At 44.6% G+C, this 10,000-nt stretch overlaps 1 protein-coding gene across 1 annotated transcript in view; it reads left to right on the forward strand.

Moving 5' to 3' along the window:
• LOC306917168 (FERM, ARHGEF and pleckstrin domain-containing protein 1-like) overlaps positions 1 to 10,000 on the forward strand; it is a 112,280-nt gene that overhangs the window by 29,572 nt on the left and 72,708 nt on the right. Inside the window, exons 3-7 of the mRNA XM_079495301.1 lie at positions 3,303 to 3,407; positions 3,835 to 3,877; positions 4,864 to 4,942; positions 8,571 to 8,668; positions 9,669 to 9,783. Coding sequence (XP_079351427.1) covers positions 3,303 to 3,407; positions 3,835 to 3,877; positions 4,864 to 4,942; positions 8,571 to 8,668; positions 9,669 to 9,783 — 440 coding nt within the window. The remainder of the gene's footprint in view (positions 1 to 3,302; positions 3,408 to 3,834; positions 3,878 to 4,863; positions 4,943 to 8,570; positions 8,669 to 9,668; positions 9,784 to 10,000) is intronic.

Below are 10,000 nucleotides of genomic sequence, written 5' to 3' on the forward strand. Positions count from 1 at the left end.
AAGAAATTCTCTAAGGAGAGAATGCCAGCACTCACGGACATGTCATTTGGTTTAAGGCACTTTTATTCTTTTATATTCGCACAGTATGCTGCAAAGCAGACAGGACAACGCACGCGTTTCGGCGTATAGCCTTCGTCAGCGTTATACTCAAGGGGCCAGTGAGGCTATTCAACGGTGAAGCTCTGGGTCCTAGTGGTAGGAGGAGGGACTACAGGCGGACCCGTGGATTCATGACCGGGAAACCCCGTGCAGCTGGGCTTTAACATTGAGCGCTCGGTTGCATACGTCACCCCGGACCTCAAAGTTGAGGTCCGGAGGAGGGACTTCCGGCAGTCTTCCGGGTGCTTCAAAACGCCACTGAGCAACTTCCACTGACATGAATAGCTGGGGGGGCGGAGCTTCGCGCCAGTTCAGTCTCTATCCTTTTATATACTCTATGGTTATACTATGGCTGTCAACAACAGAAGTGTCACATTGTATAGTGTCCGTAGGGTGCGACACCTTCCTCTGTCCGTGTTGATGCAAATAACATAGCCCAGGGGTTCTCAACCCGTGGGTCGCGACCCCTCGGGGGGTCGCCAAATTATTTTAGGGGGTCCCCAAAAAAAAAGTTTTTTAACATTTTTATTTTCACGATTTTTCAAAAATAGCAGACCTACAAGCTCGTAGCGCGCCACTCGGTGGCGCGCTATGAGCTTGTAGATCTGCTATTTTTAAATAGCTAAATTATAACAATGCTTAAAACACCAAAAGGGGTTCCCGCCCAAAATGGTTTAAGGTTATTGTAGCAGTCAATTTATATTGGGGGTCGGGAGGGGGCGGGGCGGGGGTCCCGAGACATGGCCAAAGCATTTCCGGGGGTCCCCGGCCAAAAACGTTGACAACCCCTGACATAGCCAACAAGAACCCAAAAGTGCAGTCATAGTAGACAAATTCACAATATTATATATACACACATATCACATTGATAATCAATAATGCATTGAATGGCAATCTCTGAGTCCTTTAGACAATGTAAGACAATAAAATAAAAATATTAAATGTGCAAAAAGGGCAACAGGTATTCACCTTATCGCAGGTGCAGCAGGCCAAAACCTGTGGTGGATTATTCAGAACTCACATCAGAGTCTTGGAGAAATAATGGAGGTAGAGAGTGGACTGAAACAATGATACTTTATTACAAGGGTTGGTCTGTACCAGCCCAGGGAGACTGCACGGATGGGTTGGTCTGTACCAGCCCAGGGAGACTGCACGGATGCACGGCCTCCAGGGCTGCTCAAATGAGTCTCTCTTATACACAATGAAGAAGCACAAATACATTGGCGGTGTGGTCAAGTGGACATGGACAAACAAGGTCCTATGGTCTAGTAATAGGTCAGTGGACATGGACAAACAAGGTCCTATGGTCTAGTAATAGGTCAGTGGACATGGACAGACAAGGTCCTATGGTCTAGTAATAGGTCAGTGGACATGGACAAACAAGGTCCTATGGTCTAGTAATAGGTCAGTGGACATGGACAGACAAGGTCCTATGGTCTAGTAATAGGTCAGTGGACATGGACAAACAAGGTCCTATGGTCTAGTAATAGGTCAGTGGACATGGACAGACAAGGTCCTATGGTCTAGTAATAGGTCAGTGGACATGGACAGACAAGGTCCTATGGTCTAGTAATAGGTCAGTGGACATGGTCAAACAAGGTCCTATGGTCTAGTAATAGGTCAGTGGACATGGTCAAACAAGGTCCTATGGTCTAGTAATAGGTCAGTGGACATGGACAGACAAGGTCCTATGGTCTAGTAATAGGTCAGTGGACATGGACAGACAGACAAGGTCCTATGGTCTAGTAATAGGTCAGTGGACATGGACAGACAGACAAGGTCCTATGGTCTAGTAATAGGTCAGTGGACATGGTCAAACAAGGTCCTATGGTCTAGTAATAGGTCAGTGGACATGGTCAAACAAGGTCCTATGGTCTAGTAATAGGTCCTCTGACAGACGCAAACAGGTGATCTGTGATGACTCATGTTAATGCAGTTATGACAGTTAGTATTGTCATCTTCAAACTCCCATTACAAACTTTTTTTTAATTTGTATTAATTTATCTGCAAGTCCGCAAGCACAAATATAGATTAATTAGTTTAATTTCAACAGTCTGACAACACAACATGTGAACAAACAATACACAAGAATGTTCAGTTCAGTCTTGCAGTAAACCAGCAGTGCAAAGTGACTGATAGGGCATTGTGTTTCCTGTGTAATCCTGAACACACAATACTTAACGCCACCCGTATCGGTACAGGTTACAGAGTACAGATCGGCTGTATGGTGCCTGGTGCTGAATTCAAATCCACTTATCTGTGCAGGCCTGGAGGCCTGGGAGCTGGGACTGGGTCTCCCTGTTCCAGAGGCCTGGGAGCTGGGACTGGGTCTCCCTGTTCCAGAGGCCTGGGAGCTGGGACTGGGTCTCCCTGTTCCAGAGGCCTGGGAGCTGGGACTGGGTCTCCCTGTTCCAGAGGCCTGGGAGCTGGGACTGGGTCTCCCTGTTCCAGAGGCCTGGGAGCTGGGACTGGGTCTCCCTGTTCCAGAGGCCTGGGAGCTGGGACTGGGTCTCCCTGTTCCAGAGGCCTGGGAGCTGGGACTGGGTCTCCCTGTTCCAGAGGCCTGGGAGCTGGGACTGGGTCTCCCTGTTCCAGAGGCCTGGGAGCTGGGACTGGGTCTCCCTGTTCCAGAGGCCTGGGAGCTGGGACTGGGTCTCCCTGTTCCAGAGGCCTGGGAGCTGGGACTGGGTCTCCCTGTTCCAGAGGCCCGGGACATGGGACTGGGTCTCCCTGTTCCAGTTTGAATTATTGCACTTGTTTATGTGGAGGACCACATGGTCCTGCTATGCTACACATCGTACGTCTGGTACGATGTGTACCAGACGTGACAAAGAACAGATCTACAAGCGCATAACGTTCTGCAGACCCTGTGCCTGAGGATAGGTGGTGTAGCAAAAGATTTGGCATTACATTTGGAATGGAATTATTATACCATTCTATATTCTATGCTGTATTTCATGTCTTTTTTTGGGCATTGCACATTAGGAGTGCAAGACCCATTATGACGCCGAATGATTGCTATATTCGCCTGGAAATGGGGTTAAATATTCCGGAAAGGTTTTGGAAATTCCTTGGTGAAAGAAAATGTGTGAACAACCCTGATCTTACTGCTCTCTCTCTGTTCTCCTTCTCCTCTCCTCCTCCTCTCATCCTCCTCCTCTGAACAACCCTGGTCTTACTGCTCTCTGTTTTCTCCTCTGCAGCAACGCTCCCAGGGCAAGGTGCTGTTTGACCTGGTGTGTGCTCACCTCAACCTGCTGGAGGGAGATTACTTTGGCCTGGAGTACCAGGACCACCGCAAGATGACGGTGAGACGCACGCACGCCACGCCACGCCACGCACGCACGCACGCACGCACGCACGCACGCACACAAAATGTTAAATGGTGCATTTATATAGCGCCTTTATCCAAGGCGCTTTACATAGATTGTACATTACATTCACCCATTCACACATTCATACACCGATGGCGGCGGAAATCGTGCAAGGCACCGACCTGCACATCAGGAGCAATTAGGGGTTCAGAGTCTTGCTCAAGGACACTTCGACGCTAACTCTGGGGGAGCCCACAGGGTTCGAACTGGCAACCTTGCGGTTACCATCCAGCCCTTCTACCCCTGAGCCACGCACGCACGCACGCACGCACGCACGCACGCACGCACGCACACGCAAGCACTCGCACATATGCAATGTCTATGTTTCAACTTGTACTGAAGTTGTTTTGTTTGCCTGTAGGTTTGGTTGGACCTGCTGAAGCCAACGTTGAAACAAGTCAGACGTAAGATACGCACACACACACACACACACACTCACTCACTCACTCACTCACTCACTCACACACACACACACACACTCACTCACTCACTCACTCACTCACTCACTCACTCACTCACTCACTCACTCACTCACTCACTCACTCACTCACTCACTCACACACACACACACACACACTCTCACACACACTCTCACACACACTCTCACACACACTCTCACACACTCACACTCACACTCACAAAATTGGAAAATTGGAAAATATGATTTATTTGACCTTTAACCTTGTAAGTGAATGTGGAAATTTGGAAAACTGCTCTAACTTAGTTGGGTACATTTCAGTGTCATGATAATACTGGAAGTGAGATAATGAGGCCTTGAGGTTGAATTGTGACCCTGGTTTGAAGAAACATACGGTTTAACCCATTCTGGGCGGGAACCCCTTTTGGTGTTTTAAAGCATTATGTTATACTTTAGCTATTGAAAAATAGCAGATCTACAAGCTCATAGCGCGGCACCGAGTGCCGCACTAGGAACTTGTAGGTCTGCTATTTTTGAAAAAAAACTTGAAAATGTGGCCCAAATGTTTGAATATATTATTTTAGAGCGAACATTTTTTAACTCAAATCTTTGCTTCTGGGGGGTCCCTGGAACAACATATTTTCAGATGGGGGTCGGCGGCCAATTACATATATTTGTGGGGGTCCTTGACATGAAAATGTTTGAGAACCACTGACATAGAAACATGGGGTTTTCAGAAACTGTTAGGACTTAGAAAGAAGCATTTTTTTTAGAATCGGGATCAAGTCTAAATGGATCAACGTTATTTTTAAGCAAATATAATGGGGCGGAGGAAAACGTTAAAGAAATTCACAATGTGATGGTTTCATAATTATACATGATATTAACAGATTGCTTTCTTGCTTCCAATCTTTCCCTCCAATCCTTCCCTTCCTCTGCCATCATCTTCATGTCTCTCTCTGTCTCCGTCAGGCCCTAAAAACACCATCCTTCGCTTCGTGGTGAAGTTCTTCCCTCCAGACCACACACAGCTGATGGAGGAGTTGACTCGGTGAGTGGCTTTGGCCTCCGACGCCATCAGCAGACGCAAGAAAACAACAAAACACAAACCTTTCTGATGATGATGATTACTATATTTACCCAGGGTATCTGGGCTAAGCTCAAGAACTTGTTTCCAGCCAGGCCCTGCTCATAGAACATTTCATCGTAGTGGTTCAATGCCTTGTTCAAGGGCACTTCAGCGGTGGTAATTTTAACGTGTCGGACCGCTGATTCGAACTGGCGACCTTCCGGTATCAAGACCGCTCCGCAATCCGTTCGGCCACCGCTGCCACAAATGACAGAGGTCTCGTTTTTATTTTCCTGCTCAGTCCTTCAAACCTGCCACTTGTGGTTTGTGACAAAACAAGACAGACAAAAGGTCTGGAGAAGAGAGGGACGATATTGTCGTCGGGGGCATCAAGACTTTTGTTTTTCTCTCCGTTAACGTTTTATATCCACATTCCAGAACATCAGAAAGGAGAACATGTTGACATCTTAGAGTTCTTTGCCAAAAAGGGACCCAGAGTCACAAACTCAACATCAGAGACCTTGGGTCACATCACAGGAAATGGTTTAGAAAGTGTTTGCCATGAGAAATGGGTTAGTAGTACAGCAATAAAAAGACTAGCGTGGGATTGCTGTGGTGACAAACCTGAGAGATGGGGCCGTAAGATGTAGATTCACGAGGATTCAGATCTGCTCCAGATCTGTGTCAATTGTTTTGTTTTAACTAGAGCTGGGACTCGATTAAAAATTTTAATCTAATTAATCAGAGGCTTTGTAGTTAATTAATCTCGATTATCGCATTTTAATCGCATATCATTATTTGACCCGAGAACAGTGAGAAAGCTATTTTTTTAAATGGATTTTGGTATACTAGTGAATCAATGAATAGTGAATACATAAGTTTAAGCAATAAAACATTGTTTTTGTAGTAATAATAGGGGTAATAAATTATAATAATATCTCAAATTTAATAATTTATATAAAGCTTTTCTGAGTACAAAAAAATGCTTTACAAGGGGGACATGATAAATCAAAAACAACTTTATTAGAGGAAAAACACTAAGGAATTAAATAGATGAAATAGCTGGGGAAAGCAATATTGAAGGTTTGGATGGTGGGGGCATGTCTCTGAGTGTTTGGGGAATGCATTCCACAGGGTTGGGGGGGGGGGGCTTGGTGCAGCAAAGTGACATGACCATAACAAAGCACCTCTGTGTTTCTTCCGTGGACATACAGTAACAGCCATTAACAGATTTTACATTTTATTTGGCCATAACCGTTTAGTTAGAAACCATGTCATCTGGTCGGGTCCTTGAATTACTACTGGTAGTTGGAATGACGTTAGCTCTGATCCATAGTGTTAGAAGGAGGAAAGTAGGCTTTCACATATTTTTTTGTGCTAAAAACGAGGGGCTGCACAGCCTGCACTTCCGTGGGTGTGAGGGGAAAGGATCAAATTAAGTACCATAGAACTCCTCCTGAGTCCTAACTACGCTAAGGACCAGAGCTACTGTTGTTGACGTTAGCTTCCAGGCTAGGCTCGGTGCAACATGTTTCGCATCGAGCCGATACTGGAGGCTTGACGAGGTGCGGTCTTCGGTGATATGCGAATTCTTTATTGAATAATTGCACACAACTGTGCTGTAATCCACGCTATCATCGGATAGCCTTTTAAATCCTATTTCCAATCCACGGGGACAAGCAAAGTGATCTCAGCGGCTTCCCCCGGTCTGGTGAACTGTCTGGTGGTGTTATTGTTCCCCCAATGCTGCTGGGGCATACCATTCTAAAGGGGGGTGGTTTCCACTCCCTGTAACAACGGACACTTCACTCGGTGAACTGGGTGGTGCGCCGGTCCATCTGAAAACTGTCCAGTGACAACGTTCCGCGGTGAAAAAAATAGTGCGATTAAAATGCGTTAATTTTTTTAACGCGTTAATTTTTCTGTAGTTAATTAATCTCAATTAACGCGTTAAAGTCCCGGCCCTAGTTTTAACACATTGAGAGCCCACGCAAAACTGCCCAAAAATCACTTTCACCTAGAAAATCCATTCACATTTTTTATAATTCAGCTGACTGTGGAGACACATGCTGGAACTTTTTACTTTGAAATGTTTTATAGTTTCTGAGTTATTTAATTTAAACGCCAAATGCATTCTCAATGGCGAAAACACAAACTTTGGCACCACGTATTAAAAAAAAAAGAAATCATTGTTTTGATTTTTTTGATTTGTTTTAATAAAAATAAAATACAAATAAAAATAAATAAAAAATATTATTTTTTTTAATTATTTTTTTCAAAGACGTCCACAGACGTCTTGGGCTATGCACGTGCGGTAATACCCAAGACGTCCACAGACGTCTTGGGCACAAAATTTGACCATCTATCTACTCTTGGTGGGCAAAAAGAAATACTGTAAATCCATCATAAAGATAATTGAATTGGCCTGGGCCATGGCTCAGTGGTCCAGGCACCTTGGCTGGTAATCCAGTCTGGCAGTGTGCTGCGGGTTCGACTCCCGATCCCAACAGCCTTTACTGCATGTCATCTCAGCCCCCATCTCTCTCCCCATTTCCTGTCAGCCTACTGTCTGTCCCTCCATAAAATATATAAAATAAAGGCAAAAAACAAAAAAACAAAAAAAACTTTTAAAGATAATTGAATAGACACATAAATATAGTAATAGAGTGTAACAGTGTTTTTTTGTATTTCAAACTAGAAAATGTCATTTTAATTGTATTTATTTCCTGAGGAAGTAGACTGAATTCATAACAGTCAGCCAGTGTCACAGTGCATTGCACTTAAACCCATTAAGGCCTGACGTCGAAATAAAAAACAACGTTCACTCTGAAAGAATATATATTCAAAGATTTGTGCCGCATTTTTACGATTTAAAAAAAATAGCAGATCTACAAGCTCATAGCGCGCCACTTGGTGCGGTGGCGTGCTATGAGCTTGTAGATCTGCTATTTTTCAATAGCTAAAGCATAACATAATGCTTAGTTAAAACACCAAAAGGGGTTCCTGTCCAGTTCCTGTCCAGCATGGCCCTGCAGCGACGCCCTGCCACGATTTAGAAAAACACTTCACAACGTCAAATAAGTCACTCTCCATTTGGCATTTGATTCATGGGTTGGAGAATCGGGAGACGTCTGCTCAACGGGGGGGGGGGGGGGGGATTGCTGAGTCCAGCCACAGGAAGTTGGAAGGGAGCCACTCGTCCTTTGTTTTAGCTGTCCACAGCGCTGCGCGTTTCCTCTGGTTGGGGACAGACAGACAGACAGACAGACAGACAGACAGACAGATGAGCGGAAGGAGGTTGAGTCAGGGACACCGCAAATTAATGTGTATAAATAATAGATAAATAGAATAGTCATTAACCCATTTTGACCTGAGATCAGATTCTAAAAATGTCTTCTACATCCTGACAGTTTTCTGAAAAAGCTATGTTTCTATGTCAGTCGTTCTTCGATTTTTCAAAATCATAGAATGATGATGATAAGTTTGAGTATGTCATTGACTCACACTTCACTTCCATGTAAACAAAACCCTCTCTCTTTTCTCTCTCCCTTTTTCCATATGTCTCTCTCTCTCTCTCTCTCTCTCTCTCTCTCTCTCTCTCTCTCTCCAGCTATTTGTTTGCTCTCCAGATCAAACATGACCTGGCGTGCGGTCGTCTCATCTGCAACGACACCAGCGCTGCACTCATGGTCTCTCACATCATCCAGTGTAAGTACCCACTGGAGCTAGCTAGCTAAGCTAAGATGTTCTCTGTATCTTCCCGGAAACGGAACGGAAGTTCATATGGGTTGGAACGTGGATACTAGGAAGCTATAGCAAAGCCCTCGCACACATCAGCTGCTCGGCTGCTAAATTCTAAGAATTTAAAAGTTCAGGAAAACGATTCACCAAACCTACGTTGTTGAATTGTGTCATTAAGGACGTGTATATAAAACATGAACATGTACTAAATATCAAGGTTTGGTCCATAAATGTCATGATATCACTTTGAAGTGTCCTCAATTAGTTCTAAATAATCTTTAATAATGTGTTGTATTGAGCAGCTGATGTGTGTGAGTGTTTAGCTAGCTTCCTAGCATCTGAACAGAATCCAGTGCTAGCTCTCTGAAACAGGCTAACATACAGTAGACCACATTTGATCTGACACTTGACCTTATGGTTACATTTCTATGGTCCCCACGAGGGAAAGGATTATTTTTATGGTAAGACGGATTTATTTTAGTTTGGTTTACAACGATGAAAAGATTCAGGCTACAGTTAGGGTTGGGGTTAGTGTTCATATCAGGGAAGGGATTCATGTGGCTAATGTTAGGCTTAGGTGGGGCCTTCACATCAGGTTAAAACCCATTTTGGGCGGGAACCCCTTTTGGTGTTAGCATTATGTTATGCTTTAGCTATTGAAAAATAGCAGATCTACAAGCTCGTAGCGCGCCACTCGGTGGCGCGCTATGAGCTTGTACAGTAGGTCTGCTATTTTAGAAAAATCGAAGAACGACTGACATAGAAACAGCTTTTTCAGAAAACTTTCAGGATGTAGAAGACATTTTTAGAATCTGATCTCAGGTCAAAATGGGTTAAGTTCTTGTACTAAAGACAAATCGAATGAGTTGCCAAAGCATTTCACATAAAATATGTGATAACAGGCAAGAGATTTGGATAAGCATATTTGACTTTCTTTCCTTCCTTCTGTCTTTCTTTCCTTCCCCAGCTGAGATAGGAGATTACGAGGAGACCCAGAGCTGGCAGCATCTGCTTCACAACAAGTACCTTCCTGACCAGGACGCCCTGAGAGACAAGATCACTGACTGTCACCGCAAGCATGTGTCAGTACACACACACACACACACACACACACACACACACACACACACCTGACCAAGATGCCCTGAGAGACAAGATCACTGACTGCCACCGCAAACATGTGTCAGTACACACACACACACACACACACACACACACCTGACCAAGATGCCCTGAGAGACAAGATCACTGACTGCCACCGAAAACACGTGTCGGTACACACACACACACACACACACA

Source organism: Electrona antarctica (assembly GCF_951216825.1).
Source record: "Electrona antarctica genome assembly, chromosome: 24".
Taxonomy (NCBI): domain Eukaryota; kingdom Metazoa; phylum Chordata; class Actinopteri; order Myctophiformes; family Myctophidae; genus Electrona; species Electrona antarctica.